Raw genomic sequence first — 20374 nt, 5'->3', positions numbered from 1 at the left:
GCCGACAGTGACAAATCTGCAGCAGCAGTTGGACGAGCTGCGGACGCAAGTCGGCCGAGTCGCGCTGCATCCAGCTCTCGCGTCGTCTCCGGGGACCCAGGAGGGCGCGGTGGTGCGGCCAGCGGGCGTCATCTCCGTCGACATCCCGGGGCACCACGGGCCAAGTGGCCACGGCGAGGTCATCGATTCCGGGGGCTCGGCCCACGGGGTGGTTACCACTCTGACGCCGCCTCCGGGCAAGGGTGCGTTATCTGATTCCACCTCTCCGCCTTTACCTCTCATTAGTTTGCACCACAGTTCGGATCATGGCTCATACCACAACCCGCACTCCAATTGGGCCCTGCCCAAATTGGATTTTCCTCAGTTCGAGGGAGAAAATCCCCAGTTCTGGAAGACTCGTTGCGAGAAATACTTTGCAGTTTATGGTGTGCAGCCGGATCTCTGGGTCCGGGTGGCCACCCTACACTTCTCAGGGACAGCAGCGCGTTGGCTGCAGGTCCAGGAAGCGCATAACACCCCGTTCACTTGGGAGACGCTGTGCTCTGCCCTGTGTGCCAAATTTGGCAGGGAACAGTATCAGAATCAACTTCGTCAGTTTAACACTTTGCGCCAAACCAGATCAGTAGTAGAGTACATGGAGCATTTTGAGGAATTGATGCATCATTTGCTTTCGCACAATCCATCGTTTGATCCGCTTTTCTTTACCACTCAGTTTCTAGATGGTTTAAAAGCAGAAATCAAATCAGGGGTAGTTTTGCATCGCCCACAAGACCTCGATACTGCCTTTTCGCTTGCTCTGTTGCAGGAAGAAATGGTGGGTCAGCTGCCACGACGCGACCCCGGGCAAGCTCGACATGTACCAAGACCGGTGGTGGCTCTGGGGGCACCGCTACCGCGACCCACTCCGCCCGCTCCCGCCGCGGGTGCGGAGGACAGGCGTGCCTTGGACGCGGCGCGGGCCGGCGAACAACGTCAAGACCCAGCCCGCGGTGACGATCGGGTAGCAGCCCTGCGCAACTACAGGCGAGCGCGCGGACTGTGCTTCAAGTGCGGGGAGCGCTGGGCTCATGGGCACCAGTGCGCCGCCACAGTGCAACTCCATGTCGTCGAGGAGCTGCTGGAACTCCTTCAAGCCAAAGTGCCAGAGGGTCCGATAGCTGAGCTCGATCCAGCCGAGGATCAGCTGATGTCAATCTCAAAAATGGCGACCACGGGCGAAACAACACCGCGCACAGTGCGGCTCCTAGGGAAGATTGGTGACCTGGAAGTGTTGGTGCTTGTGGATTCAGGCAGCTCTCACAGCTTCGTCAGTGAAAACGTTGCCGCCCAGTTGCAGAATCAAGTTCAACCTATGCAGCCGGTGACAGTCAAGATTGCTGATGGAGGAACACTTACTTGTTCAGGGTATATTCCAGCATGTAAATGGGAGACGCAACGACATACGTTCACCACAGATGTGCGGGTGCTGTCCCTTGGATGTTATGACATGGTGGTGGGAATGGATTGGCTGGAAGGTTGTGGCCCGATGCTTATCGACTGGACGGCCAAAACAATGAAGTTTCAGCACCAAGGAGATCAGATCACATTGACAGGGTTGCAAGCAAACACACAAGCAGTGCTTCCGATTTCCATGGATCAGTTGTTATCCCTCGAACAGTCAAACTCCATTGCTCATGTGTTATGGGTGTGTGTGACCGAACAGACTGAGGAAGCCACTGAGATGCCAGTGGAGATCCAACACATCCTAGACAAGTTTCAGTCAGTCTTCGAGGAGCCTACCTCTCTACCTCCACATCGAGCTGGAGATCACACTATCCCGCTAGTGGCAGGTGCTCAACCGATCAATATCCGACCATACCGTTACACCCCTGAGCAGAAAAATGAGATCGAGGCTCAAGTCAAAGAGATGATGCGAGCCGGACTAATTACTGCCAGTTCGAGTGCCTTCTCATCACCAGTGCTGTTGGTCAAGAAGAAGGATCAGACATGGCGATTTTGCATCGATTTCCGACACCTCAATGCAATTACTCTCAAGAAAAGTTATCCCATGCCCATCATCGATGAGCTGTTGGACGAGATCGCGGGTTCCAAATGGTTTTCCAAGCTTGATCTTCACGCAGGATACCACCAGATCCGTTTGGCGCCGGAGGACGAACACAAAACAGCATTTCGTACTCATATGGGACACTTTCAGTTCTGTGTCATGCCATATGGATTGGCGTATGCACCGGCAACTTTCCAAGGAAACATGGACACAGTGCTGGCTCCGGTCAATCAAAAAGGAGTTCTGGCCTTTATGGACGATATCCTGGTACATACGAAGGATCTGCAAACTCACCAAGAACGACTGTCTCAGGTATTTCAGCTGTTATCAGATCATGGCCTCAAGGCGAAGCGGTCTAAGTGCATGTTTGCGCAACAGCAGATCAGTTATTTGGGGCATGTGATCAGCGAGCGAGGGGTAGCTACAGATCAGACTAAGATTCGTGCAGTACAGGACTGGGAGGTGCCGGCCAATGTCAAAGAGCTCCGTGGATTTCTTGGGCTCGCAGGCTATTACAGGAAATTCGTCAGGTTCTTTGGGGTAATCAGCAAACCACTTACCGAACTCCTCAAGAAGAACACCATTTTTGTGTGGACCCCGGCAGCAAATACCGCATTCTTGGCCCTCAAACGTGCTCTGGTCGAAGCCCCTGTTCTCGCGCTGCCCGATTTTCAGAAACAATTTGTGGTCGAGACGGACGCTAGTGCCTCAGGAATTGGCGCTGTGCTAATGCAACAAGGACATCCGGTAGCGTATCTAAGCAAAGCCCTGGCACCCAAGAACCTGGGATTATCAGCCTATGAGAAGGAATGCCTGGCTTTGCTTCTCGCGGTCGATCATTGGCGGCCTTACCTTCAACATGCAGAATTCATCGTGCGTACGGACCAGAAGAGCTTGTTGCACCTCATAGATCAAAGGCTCAACACACCAATTCAGCAACGGGCCTTCACCAAGCTCATAGGCCTGCAGTTCGTGATCCAATACAAGGCGGGGCTCTCCAACCTTGCAGCAGATGTGCCGTCGAGGAAAACGCATAGCACCCAGGCTGAGCTCGCAGTGATTTCGGTCTGCAAACCGACTTGGCTGGAGGCCATACGACGCAGCTACCACTCGGACGAGGGATTAAACAGCGCATGGCTAAGTTGGCTCTCGATCCTAACAGCGAACCGGACTATGTGGTTCAGGACGGAGTGCTTCGCTTCAAAGGGCGCATTTGGATCGGGGATGATCAGAATACGCAACAGCACTTGATTCGAGCACTCCATGCAAGCGCAGCAGGAGGGCACTCGGGGTTCCATGCCACTTATCATCGGGTGAAGCAGCTCTTTGCTTGGAAGAACATGAAGCAGCAAGTAAAAACTCTGATTCGGGATTGTATGATCTGTCAACAAGCCAAGACGGAGCGCACATCTCCGGCCGGACTCCTGCAACCACTGCCCATTCCCCAGAAACCATGGGCCGTGGTGTCTTTGGACTTCATCGAAGGGTTGCCTCGCTCGGGCGGGCATGACACAGTGCTGGTGGTGGTGGATAAATTCTCCAAGTACGCCCACTTTATCCCCTTGACTCACCCGTTCACAGCCCTTCAGATCGCTAAGACATTCATGAAAGAGATCTATCGACTCCATGGACTACCGCTAGCCATCATCTCGGACAGAGACCGCATATTCACAAGCAATATATGGCAAGAACTCTTCAAGCTCTGTCGGACTGAATTGAAACTTAGCTCAGCTTACCATCCGCAAACAGATGGGCAGACCGAACGAGTGAACCAATGCCTCGAAGCTTACTTGAGGTGTGCTGTGCATTCCTGTCCTGGGAATTGGTCCAAGTGGTTGGCGCTCGCGGAGTACTGGTATAACACCTCGTTTCATTCGTCGCTGGGCAGGACTCCGTTCGAGGTGATCTACGGACACCTTCCGAGGGAGTTTGGAGTTACTCAAGTGGATACGTGCACGGTCCCAGACCTCGCGGCTTGGCTTCAGGAACGGCAGGTCATGATGGAACTCCTTCAGCAACAGCTCAAGAGAGCGCAGGACAGAATGAAGACGCAAGCTGACCGGAAACGCACAGACAGGGAATTTGCAGTGGGTGATGCGGTGCTACTCAAGCTGCAACCGTTCATCCAAACGTCTGTTGCACAACGACCGCATCAAAAGCTGGCATTCCGCTACTATGATCCTTACCGAGTACTCGCTCGGGTGGGGGCTGTCGCCTACAAGCTCCAGATGCCGGTGGGCAGCAAGATACATCCGGTGGTACATGTGTCGCAACTCAAGAAGGCGGAAGGAGCTACGGTACCTATCAATTCTGACCTCCCTCCTGAGAATTCTATCTTGCAGGCAGAGCACACACTCGTCGCGGTCCTGGAAAGCAGACTGGTGCAAGTGGCGGGGGCGCCGCGGCATCGGATCCGCGTACAGTGGAGTCAACTGCCGGTTTCCTTGTCCACCTGGGAAGACCCGGATGCTCTGCAACAACAGTTTCCTGCTTCTCCGCCTTGGGGACAAGCCGGCACGCAAGAGGGGGCGATTGTCACGTATGACACCAAGGCCCCAGCTGACGCTGCGATGGAAGAGGCGACGGGCGAAGCAAAGGCACACGGCAAATGCGTGACCAGTGCATGTGAGTCACTGCAAGTGGGTCCGGGGAGTGGGTGAGCTGGTGACGGCCTGCGTGCCGTGGGGGTTATGTGCGGCTGCGACCACGTGAGTGAGGATTATGATGTATGAAGATAAATCAAACGCACAAGCGAAGCTGTTCTTCCTCGCGTCTCTACCAGATCCCCTTTCCTTGATCCTTCCCTTCCCTTGATCTCCTCTTCCCCCACTTAGATCGCTCGAGGGCTGTGACATCTTGTTCCCCTCCCGGCACGCCCACTCACACATGGGAGAGGAGAATGGCAGGCTGGTAGAGTAGGACTCGGCCGGACACCGATCGGAGTCGAGGAGGCCGGCTGCTGCGTGGCCTGGACCGCCTTGCTTCTCCTCTCCGGCGACTTGCTCTTCGGCCCCCTCTCCTTGCTGCGACCTAGCGCGAGATGAGGGGGGAGAGAAGAAGGGGCGCGCTCCCGTGTGGGACTGGGACGACGGTGAGGGTGGCGGAGGCAGCAAATCCAGCGTGGGACGGTGGCGCGCGACAACGGATCGGAGGCCCTGGTGGTGGTTAATAATAGCAGTTGCATCACACAAGTTTTGGTACGAGACACGGGGACAAGCGATGGATCCAGTGATTATTCCTTCTCTTTCAGCCCAGTATATTCTTCAGTGATGCAAGAAGAGTGCAATGGGACACACTTGCTGGGACTGGATGTGGTGAATCAACGAACGCTATATCCTAGCCCTATTGCTTTGCTGCTACTTCTACTTCTATAATTAGCTGGCCTCTTTTGTATGTACAACCTTCGCCGGCCGACACCATTCTGGCACAGCACGATCAAATCACAGATTCAGAATCAGAAAAAGAAATCTTCGCTTCAGACACCATCCATGGAATGGAAGGAGGGAGGGAGGGAGTCAGTCGTGCCACCGCAGGAGCATGACGACGCAGCGCTTGATGATGTAGAGCCTGGCCTTGTGCTCCTTCAAGGTCTTGCTCAAGCCTCCTCCTCTCCTCTGGCTCCTCCCCATAAGCTTCATCTTTTCTTCAACACTCTCTCACTCTGGCTAATGATCGTTGGAAGTGAGCAAGGTTTAGTGAAGGAGTGTTGCTGAACTCTGACTCTGGCTAATGGTTTCTTCTCGGCACGGCGGAACACGGCACGAGGGTGGGCTTATATATAGGGACGGGGGAGGAGGCTAGATCCAGATCCGGATGGCACACAAGAGCCAGCTAGTAGTAGGGTTGAAGGTGAGGGAGATGGACGAGGGTGGAAGAAGATAGCAATTGATAATGCGGGCGAGCGTGGGGAGGGAGGGCCACATGGGCGTGCAGCGGCAGGCAGCGAGGCGGACAGCGCGGCGCGGATTCCTGCTGCCCCCCGGACCGCCGGGCAGGGTGGTTCGGCCGTCGTCAGAGGAGAGCGCCGTGTGCGCGTGCGTGCGCGCGCTGCCCTGCCCCGGTGGAAAATGTGTCGGGGGCACGGCGGTGAAGGGTCGCTGCCATGCCCACGCACGCACGCACGCACGCCCTCTCGTGCGCTCCAGGTCAAGGTCAGTAGAGGACACAGGACAGGCCACCGCCTCCTCTGTCTTTGTTCCCATGGTGGTTCGTGACTCGACTAGGGCTCACCGTTTTCTTCCTCTTCTTTCTACTGTTTCTGTTTCTGGACTCCCCGACTAGGGCCTGTCACCGTTCTCTTTACTGTTTGGCACTCCCCACTAGTCGAGTCCAGCGCAGCAAACCGCCGGAGTGGGGAATGTTTACACTGCACGCAGAATTTTCGATAAAGAGAATATATTAATATCACGAACATAGTACCAATTACACCCAGGCTCTGCATCAATAGAATATCGAAAGACATCAATGATGCACCTAGCCAAGGAAAAAAAATAGAGAAACATAAAAACAAATACCCTGTCGCGGTGATGAAACACTCGCAAAATCAAGACTCTAACCATCACCAAAGACAACACCCGGACTACAGGAAGGGTTCTCCAAATGCAACGCCTTCAAGAGGGAAACAATGCACAGTTGTCGTCGTCCGATCAAGGTCTTGAAATTTTCCATCCTGAAGAGGGTCTGAAATCCCAAAAATAATGTCTTTGCAAGACCATTGCCAAGTACAACCAATGAAGATCATACTTTAGGCTTTCACTTCGGAGATCGCGGCTCCCTATTTTCAATGCAACCAAAACTCCTCTTTGCCGTTACAGGTCTCCGGTCGTAGCCACCATGACTCTCTTCACAACCGTCAACGCCGTGAAAAATCTATACTTAGACATGTCCCATGACACCAGTTTATGTAGTGCGCAGATACTCCTTTCATTTTTTTTTATTTTATTTTTAGCACCAATTTGCGTCAAGGTACCAGGATCTTTTCAATTAGCGTGCAGGATCAGGCGCGCCTGAGACTTGAGAAAGGCTTTCGTTGATTAACGAGACACCAGGATCTCATTAGCGACTAGTGAGATCAGAGGTGCTCTATACGATAGCTTCATTATTGGCACGTGCTTTCGTGAAGACAAGTCGTTAAGAGAGTGTCGCGGCCGGCCGGGGTGCTAATGACCGACTGGTAGTCGTTCAGTCATTTTCCTATTCTGACAGTCCATCGATTCTCTCTCAGCAGACGTTAATGAGGTAGTGCTAACCCACTTGGGGCCCGGCCCGGGGTCGGGGGCCGTGGGTGCATATGCGCCTGTCGGCCTGGATGCATGGTGGGTGTGCACACGCGTGAGAGCACCATCTTTGCTTTCTTCGATTGGTCGATTGTCAAATCTATCAACTTTCATGACTGTTAAAACGATTCCAGTCAAGGGTCCAGGCGGTGCTGCATGTGGGCACGACGTGGCCGGAGGTTTTTAGTTGGACGCGTTTAGTGGGCGGCCGGCTGCCCACTAATGCAACCGAGCGGCCGGTTGAAAAGGGAAACTCCTTATCCTCCGCGAAACAGAAAAGAAAGGCCACCTACCCGACCAATCGACTGGCCACCAAAACAAACCGATCGAACGGCCGCCAACAGAAACCGCCCCACGTGGCCAGCTGTCCCTAGCTCGCACCCACGCCCCGCACGCCCCCACGCCTCAGCCCCTCCCACGTTGCCTTCTTCTTCTTCTCCACGCCAGAAGCAGATCCAACAGAATCGCCCCCAGCCCTTCTTCCTCCTACACAGCCGCCATGGAAGCCCCAAAGTAGAAGGAGCTGCTTCAAAAAAAAAGGATCTAAGGGCAGGGTGATCAGAGCTATACCAGGCAGTAAGATCAAGTAGGTAAGCCCCCTCTGCCCCTCTTCACTTCCCCCTTTCTTCTACTGCATAGGCATATGTAAACCCCCTTCTCCATAGATCTAGGACAAATCCATGAAGAAGCTACTTCAAAAAAGAGGTGAATCTGGCACATCACACCAGCCTACTTGATGTTACTGCTGGATGTGTTAAACAAGCCAAAAACTACTTGATGCATGCCATACAATTTTCTACCACCTGAATGTGTTAAACAAGCCAACTAAAAATAAGTTCTCTGGCCAATTAAAACATGATTAAAGCCAACTCAATAAAGCATTGTAGCCAAAAACTAAACATGCATTCTACCAACTTGTAGCTATTGTTTGCAAAATGAACAAAAATTGACTGCCCAATAGATATGCAACGAAAAATTCATAAATGTGCAACTGAACATGCATCCCAGCCAACTGAACCTATATCCTGGCAACTCGGCATGCATGCTAGCCAAAACTAAAACATGCATTGTACCTCACGTGTTTTCTGGCCAACTAAAAAACATGTATCCTGGCCAACTAAACATGTATTCTGGCCAACTAAACATGTATATTTGGCAATAGATGTTTGTGAGTGAACACTTTAGAAAAACTGTAGTATATGTGCAAATAAAAACATGTTTTCTGGCCAACTAAACATGCATGTTGGCCAAAAACTGAGAAAATGTATCCTGGCTAACTGAGACATCTATTCTAGCCAACTGAATGCATTAACTGTCCAACTGAACATGCATGTTGGCCAAAAACTGAAATAAATGCAACCTGGCCAGCTGAGACATCTATTCTAGTCAACTAAAAACATTGATTGTCCAACTGAATATGTATGCTGGCCAAGTGGAAAAATGCATCCTTGCAATTGAGACGTCTATTCTAGCGAAAACCAGAAATCTGTAGTGCAACAGCAAAAACACAAGAACTTTTGTCCATGGCTAATGAAGCCACAAACCATATTAACATATTCACACATATAATTTTGTCTCACACATATATTCTGGTCCCACACCTATTGCAAACCATATTAATATGTTCAAATATACCAGAACTAGAAACATAAACGGCGATGAAAAACATATAACTATAATCTGTCCTCCAATTCTTCTTTCTTCTTTCACCTGGATTTTCCTTATCAAATGTAACATCCAATTATGTGCAGAAAAATATGAAAAGAGCTCCTTGCGAAACGGAAACCTACAGATCATTGCAACAAAACAAAAAGGAAAAAGTTAGAAAACTCTGTAGTAAAAAGAAGTCATGCTCTTGCCAGCTATTTACTGCAAACTGTGCAACTAATATAACAACTCTGTGCAAACAAAAAAAATTCATAACTATTATAATAAAGATTATGCTACAGTCATGTTGCTTTTGGAACTAAGAATATCACAAAATGGTGTGCAAATGCCTATTTACTAAAATTTTAGGTTGTTTGAAACACTTTTTCTGTGGTTACCAACTGATGACATCAATTTCTTCTTTTATATATGTGCAGGGAGTGTGTGGCAGCATCCAAAAAAAGGAAAAAAATGTTTGATCTCAATGAGTTGCGCCCTGATCTCAATGAGCTTCCTCATGATATGGATCAGCAGCAACCCAGCATACAACAAGGAAATTGGGCAGAAAGTGGTCGATCTGTTTACTACACGCAGGCAAGTCGTGATGGTAACCCTATGAGCCATGACAATGTGGCAGGTCAGTCATTAGCCCGTGGTGCCCCTGTAATGGTGTCTTTGCAGTCAGAGAGTCATACTCTTGATGACACGGGACCTGAGGCAAATGTTCCTGTTGGGGAAAGTAGCAGAATTTTAAAATTTCTACGCATCACCAAGATCAATCTATGGAGTCATCTAGCAACGAGGGAGAGGGGAGTGCATCTACATACCCTTGTAGATCGCGAGCGGAAGTGTTCAAGAGAACGGGGTTGATGGAGTCGTACTCGTCGTGATCCAAATCACTGATGACCGAGCGCCGAACGGACGGCACCTCCGCGTTCAACACACGTACGGTTGGGAGAGACGTCTCCTCCTTCTTGATCCAGCAAGGGGAGAGGAGAGGTTGATGGAGATCCAGCAGCACGACGGCGTGGTGGTGGAAGCAGCGGGATCTCGGCAGGGCTTCGCCAAGCACCAACGAGAGGGAGAGGTGTCACGGGGGGAGAGGGAGGCGCCAGGGACTTGGGGTGCGGCTTCCCTCCCTCCCCTCCACTATATATAGGGGTCAGGGGGGTGTCGGCCCCTCTAGATGGGGGGGGGCGGCCAAGGGGTGGCTTGGCCCCCAAGCCAGGTGGAGGCGCCCCCACCCTTAGTGTTTCTAACCCTAGGCCCATGGGGGCGCACCAGCCCACCAGGGGCTGGTTCCCTTCCCACTTCAGCCCATGGGGCCCTCCGGGATAGGTGGCCCTACCCGGTGGACCCCCGGGACCCTTCCGGTGGTTCCGGTACAATACCAATGACCCCCGAAACTTTCCCGGTGGCCAAAACTGGACTTCCTATATATAAATCTTTACCTCCGGACCATTCCGGAACTCCTCGTGACGTCCGGGATCTCATCCGGGACTCCAAACTACTTTTGGGTTACCGCATACTAATATCTCTACAACCCTAGCGTCACCGAACCTTAAGTGTGTAGACCCTACGGGTTCGGGAACCATGCAGACATGACCGAGACAACTCTCCGGCCAATAGCCAACAGCGGGATCTAGATACCCATGTTGGCTCCCACATATTCCACGATGATCTCATCGGATGAACCACGATGTCGAGGATTCAATCAATCCCGTATTCAATTCCCTTTGTTAATCAGTACGTTACTTGTCCGAGATTCAATCGTTGGTATCCCAATACCTCGTTCAATCTCGTTACCGGCAAGTCACTTTACTCGTTCCCTAACACATCATCCCGTGACCAACCCTTAGTCACATTGAGCTCATTATGATGATGTTTTACTGAGTGGGCCCAGAGATACCTCTCCGTCATGCGGAGTGACAAATCCCAGTCTCGATTCGTGCCAACCCAGCAGACGCTTTCGGAGATACCCATAGTGCACCTTTATAGTCACCCAGTTACGTTGTGACGTTTGGCACACCCAAAGTATTCCTACAGTATCCGGGAGTTGCACAATCTCATGGTCTAAGGAAAAAGATACTTGACATTAGAAAAGCTCTAGCAGACGAACTACACGATCTTGTGCTATGCTTAAGATTGGGTCTTGTCCATCACATCATTCTTCTAATGATGTGATCCCGTTATCAATGAGATCTAATGTCCATAGTCAGGAAACCATGACTATCTGTTGATCAACGAGCTAGTCAACTAGAGGCTTACTGGGGACATGTTGTGGTCTATATATTCACACATGTATTACGATTTCCGGATAACACAATTATAGCATGAACAGTAGACAATTATCATGAACAAGGAAATATAATAATAACCATTTTATTATTGCCTCTAGGGCATATTTCCAACAGTCTCCCACTTGCACTAGAGTCAATAATCTAGTTACATTGTGATGAATCGAACACCCATAGAGTTCTGGTGTTGATCATGTTTTGCTCGAGGAAGAGGCTTAGTCAACGGATCTGCGACATTCAGGTCCGTATGCACTTTACAAATATCTATGTCTCCATTTTGAACATTTTCACGAATGGAGTTGAAGTGACGCTTGATATGCCTGGTCTTCCTGTGAAACCTGGGCTCCTTGGCAAGGGCAATAGCTCCAGTGTTGTCACAGAAGAGAGTCATCGGGCCCGACGCATTGGGAATAACTCCTAGGTCGGTAATGACCTCCTTCACCTAGATTGCTTCTTGTGCTGCCTCTGAGGCTGCCATGTACTCCGCTTCACATGTAGATCCCGCCACGACGCTTTGCTTGCAACTGCACCAGCTGACTGCCCCACCATTCAAAATATACACGTATCCGGTTTGTGACTTAGAGTCATCCAGATCTGTGTCGAAGCTAGCATCGACGTAACCCTTTACGACGAGCTCTTCGTCACCTCCATAGACGAGAAACATATCCTCAGTCCTTTTCAGGTACTTCAGGATATTCTTGACCGCTGTCCAATGTTCCATGCCGGGATTACTTTGGTACCTTCCTACCAAACTTACGGCAAGGTTTACATCAGGTCTGGTACACGGCATGGCATACATGATAGACCCAATGGCCGAGGCATAGGGGACGACACTCATCTTTTCTCTATCTTCTGCCGTGGTCGGGCATTGAGCCGTGCTCAATCTCATACCTTGCAATACAGGCAAGAACCCGTTCTTGGACTGATCCATATTGAACTTCTTTAATATCTTGTCAAGGTACGTACTTTGTGAAAGACCAATGAGGTGTCTCGATCTATCTCTATAGATCTTGATGCCTAATATATAAGCAGCTTCTCCAAGGTCCTTCATTGAAAAACACTTGTTCAAGTAGGCCTTTATGCTTTCCAAGAATTCTATATCATTTCCCATCAATAGTATGTCATCCACATATAATATGAGAAATGCTACTGAGCTCCCACTCACTTTCTTGTAGACACAGGCTTCTCCATAAGTCTGCGTAAACCCAAATGCTTTGATCATCTCATCAAATCAAATGTTCCAACTCCGAGATGCTTGCACCAGCCCATAGATTGAGCGTTGGAGCTTGCACACCTTGTCAGCATTCTTAGGATCGACAAAACCTTCCGGCTGCATCATATACAATTCTTCCTTAAGGAAACCATTAAGGAATGCCATTTTGACGTCCATTTTCCATATCTCATAATCATAGAATGCGGAAATTGCTAACATGATTCGGACGGACTTCAGCTTCGCTACGGGTGAGAAAGTCTCATCGTAGTCAACCCCTTGAACTTGTCGATAACCCTTAGCGACAAGCCGAGCTTTATAGATGGTCACATTACCATCCGCGTCTGTCTTCTTAAAGATCCATTTATTTTCTATGGCTCGCCGATCATCGGGCAAGTCAGTCAAAGTCCATACTTCGTTTTCATACATGGATCCTGTCGTGGTTTTTTCATGGCAGATGTCCTAGAGAAAGGACTTAGTCGTGGAGCCATCGCGACGGATTAGCTTGAAGGGGTTAAAGCGGACACAAGGACGCAAGAGAGTTTATACTAGTTCGGCCCCTTCGATGAAGGTAAAAGCCTACGTCTAGTTGTGATGGAATTGATGGGGTTTCGATGACTAGGGAGCAAACAAGCTTCGCCTATGTCTCGAGTTGTTGTCTGTTGTCCTTGAACCGCCGCCGGGTCGTCCCCTTATATACACGGGTGTCTCTCGTCAGCTTACGGAGTCCCAATACCGGCTCATAGATGTGTCCGGTTTGGTCTCTTCTTATTCCTAACTTACAATACAGGTTAACTACTAACGCCGGTTTACGGCTGCAGGCCTTGAGCCGACCATGGGCCTTGAGCCCTCCTCTGTCTTCTTGGGCTTTAACTTACTTAACTACTGACGAAGTTAACCCGGCCCAGATAGGACGGTTTACGCCCAGTAGTAATATCCCCAACATTAGGCCCCAGATTGATTTGAACGGGTTCATGTCAATCCTTTAGTAAAAGCTTCATCTTCAACATCTTCTTATAAATTGGTAAACCGCCATGATGTCATCTTCTCTGATTGCTGTAAACCGGAGTGACATCACCTGTCATAACGAAGCTATCCATTATGCTTCTTTGTTTAATAGATCGGCAGAAATCGAGGCGACAGCTCCGTTTTGTGGCCCCTTGATTGTTGCGCCTGACTCATGTTCTTTCGCCTTATAAATAGGACCGAAGGGTCATTTCTTTTCTCCTTCCGTGCCTTCTTCATCTTCCTTGCGTCGCCAGCCTCGTAGCTCCACCGCCGCCGTTGACCTCTGCCTCATCCTTGGCCGCTGCATCAACCTGAGCGCACCAGAACATCGCGGCAACCTTCCACATCTTCCTCAGCTCCGGTAAATCTTCTATCTTTTCCCCCGCAGATCTGGCCTAGGGTTTCGCAGTTCTTCAGTGTTCATCGTCTGCCTCTTGCTCATACAATAGATCTTTAGATGAATCCACAAATCTTTATTCTGTGCAATGATAGTTGTTTGACCTTCGCCTTTACTTATGCATCTCAAACCATGGGTCTATATGAACGTTTTGCTCATTGGTTCGGTACTGCTCCTTTGAACCTCTAAGTATTTATCTCTTCTCTGAACTTGCTTCAGATCCAATGCTGTAAAGAAATCTTGTGAAACCTGTTTGTGCGTACTTGTCCATCCGCAATCTCAGCTTTTCAATGCTTAGATCAGGTGGTTTAACCTTATAGAAAATTTTCCAAACCGGTATATGCCATTAGTCCCCTTGTTGAACCGCCAGATGTTGGTTGCTTCATGAAACTCCAGTTCAGATAGGTCTGTCTCCGGTTTAACAGTGCCCATGCCAACGTACCTTGATCAAATGCATTTTTGAACCGGGATCTTCTACCTTGTAGATTCCATCATGGCCAAGCAAGTATATGAGTGCAATTGGGTTCCTTCTCGCGTCACAGAGGATCAACTGGACGATTTAGTCCTGATTGGCGCTTTAGGCAGCAAAGATACCATCCATTGGAGGGCTCCTGGCAAAGAATGCCCTCCCACACCTCGAGAAGGAGAGGTTGTTGTTTTCGTAGATCACTTAGCCCGGGGCTTTAAGCCGCCCGGTTCTAAGTTTTACCGGGATGTTTTAGCCGATTTCAAACTCCATCCGCAAGACACTGGCCCCAACTCTGTTACAAATATGTGCCACTTCCAAGTGCTCTGTGAGGTGTTCTTTCAAGAGGAGCCCACAGTGGAATTGTTCAGAGACCTTTTCCATCTAAACCGCCGTACTGAGTTTACTGATGGCTCTAATACGGAGTTGGGTGGCATGGCGATTCAGAAAAGGAAAGAGGTCACATACCCTCACGCCAAGCTGCACAGTCACCCCAAGGAGTGGAATCAGACATGGTTCTACTGCAAAGACACCTCCCCTGCTGGTGAGAATCCCTTGCCTGGCTTTCGTCCGGAGCGGCTCAGCAATACATACCCTTTTCCTCAAAGATTGACTGCCCAGGAGAGAAGCAAATATGCTCCCCAGCTGTCAAAGCTCAGAGCCTTTATGGCCAACGGTTTAACAGGGGTTGATCTCGCTCGCTGTTGGATATCATGGAGCATACTGCCCCTTAGTCAGCGCTTCGGTTTGATGTGCGACATTCAAAACTCCAGCTCTCTGATGAAGAAATCACAGAGGCTGTGCATAAGATACTGAATGAACCGGAACACGTCTGCGCTAGAACTGGCCTGCTTCCCTTCTGTGCCACCAACAAACCGCCAGCTGTAAGACTTTGATTTTTCTCTTTGCTGAATCTGTTATTGATATGTCTGGTCATTGTTTTTAATATCAGTGTCTGCATAATCAGGGCAATGATCCATTTTGGAGCAAAAAACTGCCGCAGGAGAAACCAGAAAAACCTGACAAACCGAAAAGAGCAACCCGGCAAAAGACTAAAGCTGTGAAGAAGACTGCCCACAGGAAAAGAACCACTGCATCTTCTAATCCGTCCCTTGATGATGAGGTGGATAATCCGGACTTTGAGGTAGAGCTTGACTCACTTGGTTTATTTTTCATGCGTTTTATTGATGATGATATTTGTCAGGATGATGCCGAAGCCAGCCACGCGGATGTTGCAGAGGTAATTATTCTCTCTTCCGATTCAGAAACTTTGCCTTCACAAAAAATCCGTCAGGCAAACCGGAAAGTTAAATTTTCTCATCCTCTTGCTTATTTGGATCCTAAACTTCTTATGAAGACCCAACAACACGAAGCTCGTCGCACCACCCGGCACAGCGGCCAGGTAGTTACCTCCGCCGGTTTACCGAACAGTCCGGTTCGGAAACGCCATTCAGAGGTCTCTAATTTGCTTGTCAGTGCTTGTCCTAAAGCGGGCTGCTTTCGTCAACCTCTTAATCCGTCTGACTCCGATTACCAGGTTACTTCCCACTCATCTTCTGGCGAGTCATCGGCTACTCAGCTCCCACCGCTCAAAACGGTGCTTGGGTAAGCTATACTTATTGTGATGTTTGCAGTACATTGCCTTAGAACATATGTTGTATTTGATTTTGTTATTCTTCTCAGGGCCAAACCTAGGCCAAGCAAGAAGGCCCGCCTGGACAAAGCGGCCGAAGAAGATGTCATTCTTGAACCAGGCAAGACACCCAATCTTGAAGCGGCTGTTCCTGAGGATATACCCAACGATCCACCGCAGCAGGACGATGATCTTATTGCTGAAGAGAGACCTACTGACGCCTCAGGTCCTGTCAATCAACCCACAGGTTCCATTCGGATTGATGAGGTTGTCATTACTGGAACTGGCCATACTGAGCCAAGCAATCCTATCGCTTTATCCAAACATTCTGCCAAGGAAGAATTTGCTGCCTTTGGCAAAGGCAAGTGGAACGCTGATTTGACGACTTATGTTGCTCTGAACGCCCAAGATATCCATTCCGGCTATCTGAACCGGTTGTATACCAGTCGCGACTATGAAGCCGGTCTGGTTAATATGATGAAAGAGAAATATGAGGTAACTTCCATATGCTCCTTCCTGCTTGTATGCTTCCATTCTTGCTGACTCTCCTAGCCCCCAAGGGCCGGTTTGTAATATTCTTTCAAACCGGGACTTACCAATATAAATCTTGATGCTTTGAAATTCACTGATGTAGCCCCCAAGGGCCGGTTCAACTTAACATAGTTAAACCGGTACTTTAAGTAATTGAAATTGCCGCATCAGAATATATACGAGCAAATAGCCATTATCCCCCAAGTGCCAAGTTGAATACTTGTATTGATCTTGGGACTTTGTAAGCAATTGAAAGATGAAGACCGAATATGCATTAGCCCCCAAGTGCTAAGTGCATAACTTGTTATGTGATTGGTACTTGAATCCTTATACCGATTTGTTGAAGCATATATCTGTATGCATGCAGGCGGAGCTGAAGACGAAAGAAAACCAAGTCACCGATCTCCAAGAAAACCTGAAAACCCAACAGGCTGAAACCTCCAAAGCAAAAGAGGAATTGGCTAGCGCTTTAAGCGCCATGGAACAGCTTAAGGAGAGCTTCAAGAAGAAGCGGGCGGATTGGGCCACTGAAAAGTCCGCTTTGATCAAACGAGCAGAGGATGCCGAGGCTGCACTAAAACCAGTGGCGGATGAACTGACCAGCATAAAGCGGCACGTGCATGCCATGACTACTGCTATCTTTGGTAAGCCAGTTTGCCTTCTGAATTGGCTCTGCCTTCTGATAGAGTCGCCGGTTTATTAACCCTTTATGGTATTTCAGGGACACGCATTGGTCACTTGGGGTCAGATGTGCGGAAGAAACTAAAAGCCGCCTATACATTGGTTGAACAATTGTATACTGGTGCCCAGCGGATCATCTGTACCGCATCTCATAACAAATCGGCGCCCACTTTGATTCAAGATACTCTGATGAAACTGTCGGTGCTTCCTGCCTGGGTTGAAGAGCTGAAGAAATCTGCTGCTCGAACCGGTGCAATCAATGCCTTAATCCGGGCAAAAGCCTGGGTGCCGGATTTTGATCCTATTGAAGCGGCTCAGGGCTATCCCAGCTTGAAGGAAGATGGGTCAGAATTTGGCGAAGCGAATCTGCGAGCAATAAACCGGGAGGTACGTCCGCTAGCTTGTCAACTGGCTGAGGAAGCAGACTTGTCTCATTATCAAGCCCAATATGACGGTCAGAACAAGCGAATAGCTGCACCAATCCATGAATCGGAAAATCTGATCCCTCCAATCCGTAAGCATACTTACGCTCCCGATATTGACCCGTCATTGCTGATCCATGATGAAGCTATTTTTCAAGCATTAATGGGAATCGACTGGACAACTGTGGATTTCCAGCCACTGGGTAGAGAAACGGAGGCTGAAGCGGCACAGGATGACCCACAACCATCAGGCCAGGCTGGTGACTAAACTTGAACCGGAAGCCGGTTTTAAACTGCCTCTCCTTTGCGAAAAACAATTATATTATTATGGGCACCATGTTGCCTTGTAATAGGCTAGCTGATACCTTTGATGTTGATATGCCTTCGTGCATAATTTGTTCTTCCTGTGGTAATGAACTTTCCAAAACACTTTCTGAAATGAAAAATTCGTCAAGTGCCACCGCGGTTGTACCGTCAGGCGGAATATGATGTCTGCATATATGAAATCAAAACAAAATTTTAAGTATATGATCAAATTTTTGAGATACATAATACCTGCCATCATTGAGCGTGAAGTTGGCTTGGCCAATCTTGAAGCGGAGTTTTGCAAACCCACACTGTTGGAGGAGATAACAGCTCCTGTATATATATATATATATATATATATATATATATATATATATATATATATCACTCTGGTTTACCATGTAAACCATGCCGGGTTATAATAAACACCGTGTTACTCCATAAGAGGATGTTAACAACAAGGACCAAACCGGACAAATAGTCTCCGGATTGACGTGAACTGTGTTCCGTCAATTGATTGGTTAAAAAACTTTGTCGGTTTAAAAAACACAATGAAAAGCAAAAAAACCCCTTCAAAGAAAAGTGTGAAGCAAAAGCAACGACAAAACCGTTTGCCAAAAAAGGTTTATTTAAGATGATCAAATGGCGTTACCATGGCCAAACACGACCAAGCTCCCGTTAGGTGTAACTATGGTTCTAGTCAGCCAGGTCCCCAAATGAAACTGTGGCATTTATGCCGACCAAATGGCATGGTCATGGTTCGGGTTCGACCAAGCCCCCAAGTGATTCTGTGGCCTTAGGCCGATCAAGAGGCATGACTGGTTCAGACATGACCAAGTCCCCAAGTGATCTGGTGGCTCTCGCTTATCAAGAGGCATGGTATTGGTTCGGACACGACCAATCCTCCAAGTGATATAACACAATGCTTTTAGCAAAGCGAACTCAAGGGGTAAACCGGAGGCCGCTTTAGAGCAACTCTGTGTAACCTCACATGATGTAAAAGAACAGATACCCCGCTTTAGCTGAGGTTCCGGTTTATTATATTTAATCATAATATATACATTGTCGTAATATGTACATAAGTATAGCCAATGGCTCAGGTATAGTAAGGCCGAAGATGAGCTATATTCCACGGCCTGTTAGTCTCCTCCTCTGATGTACGTGAGTCCTTATGCTCTCGAATATCGATCAGATAGTACGACCCGTTGTGCAGATTCTTGCTGACCACGAAAGGCCCCTCCCAAGGTGGGGATAGCTTATGCATATCAGTCTGATCTTGGATGAGCCGAAGCACCAAATCTCCTTCCTGAAAGGTTCTGGTTCTGACCCAGCGACTATGATAACGACGAAGATCCTGCTGGTAAATCGCCGATCGGGCGGCTGCGATGTCATGCTCTTCATCCAACCGGTCCAAAGCATCTTGCCGTGCTGTCTCGTTGTCCGCTTCAATATAAGCCGTGAAACGAGGTGAATCATGATGGATATCACTGGGGAGAACCGCCTCCGATCCATAAACCATGAAGAACGGTGTGTATCCTGTTGATCTGTTGGGTGTTGTATTGATGCTCCATAACACAGATGGTAATTCTTCTACCCAACAACCCGGCGTTCTCTGCAAAGGAACCATGAGTCGGGGCTTGATGCCTCTCAAGATCTCTTGATTAGCTCTTTCTGCTTGACCATTGGACTGTGGATGTGCCACTGATGAAACGTCGAGCCGGATGTGCTCCCGTTCGCAGAACTCCTTCATAGCACCTTTGGACAAATTGGTACCATTATCTGTGATAATACTGTGTGGAAAGCCAAACCGGAAAATCACCTTTTTGATAAACTGAACCACCGTGGCCGCATCACACTTGCTAACAGGTTCTGCCTCCACCCACTTTGTAAACTTGTCAACCGCCACCAGGAGGTGGGTCTTCTTATCTTTGGACCTTTTGAAAGGCCCAACCATATCCAGCCCCCAAGTCGCAAACGGCCAAGTAATTGGAATCATTCTGAATTCTTGAGCCGGTACATGAGCATGCCTTGAAAACCTTTGGCAACCATCACATCGTATGACCAGATCCTCCGTATCAGCATGAGCAGTTAACCAATAAAAACCATGGCGAAACGCTTTAGCCACCAGAGACTTTGAACCGGCGTGGTGACCACAATCTCCTTCATGGATCTCACGCAAAATTTCACGGCCTTCTTCAGGAGACACGCAGCGTTGAAAAGCTCCTGATATACTGCAATGATGCAACTCGCCATTGATGATAGCCATGGACTTGGATCGCCGGATTATCTGCCGGGCTAGATGTTGGAAATATGCCCTAGAGGCAATAATAAATTAGTTATTATTATATTTCCTTGTTCATGATAATCGTTTATTATCCATGCTAGAATTGTATTGATAGGAAACTCAGATACATGTGTGGATACATAGACAACACCATGTCCCTAGTAAGCCTCTA

The 20374-nt window shown here is 48.8% G+C and overlaps 1 protein-coding gene and 1 pseudogene across 1 annotated transcript; one reads left to right on the top strand and one right to left on the bottom strand.

Moving 5' to 3' along the window:
• Positions 1-5259: 5259 nt before the first annotated feature.
• Positions 5260-5899, bottom strand: LOC125521631 (small polypeptide DEVIL 4-like). Its single transcript, XM_048686693.1, has one exon. The coding sequence runs from the start codon at positions 5680-5682 to the stop codon at positions 5560-5562; it is 123 nt and encodes a 40-aa protein (XP_048542650.1). The 5' UTR covers positions 5683-5899; the 3' UTR covers positions 5260-5559.
• Positions 5900-5965: 66 nt separating this feature from the next.
• LOC125519412 overlaps positions 5966-20374 on the top strand; it is a 30965-nt pseudogene continuing 16556 nt past the window's right edge.

Source organism: Triticum urartu, chromosome 7 (genome assembly GCF_003073215.2).
Source record: "Triticum urartu cultivar G1812 chromosome 7, Tu2.1, whole genome shotgun sequence".
Classification (NCBI taxonomy): Eukaryota; Viridiplantae; Streptophyta; class Magnoliopsida; order Poales; family Poaceae; genus Triticum; species Triticum urartu.
Note: the sequence above shows the minus strand (reverse complement) of the source record. Positions and strands in the feature narration are given on the sequence as shown.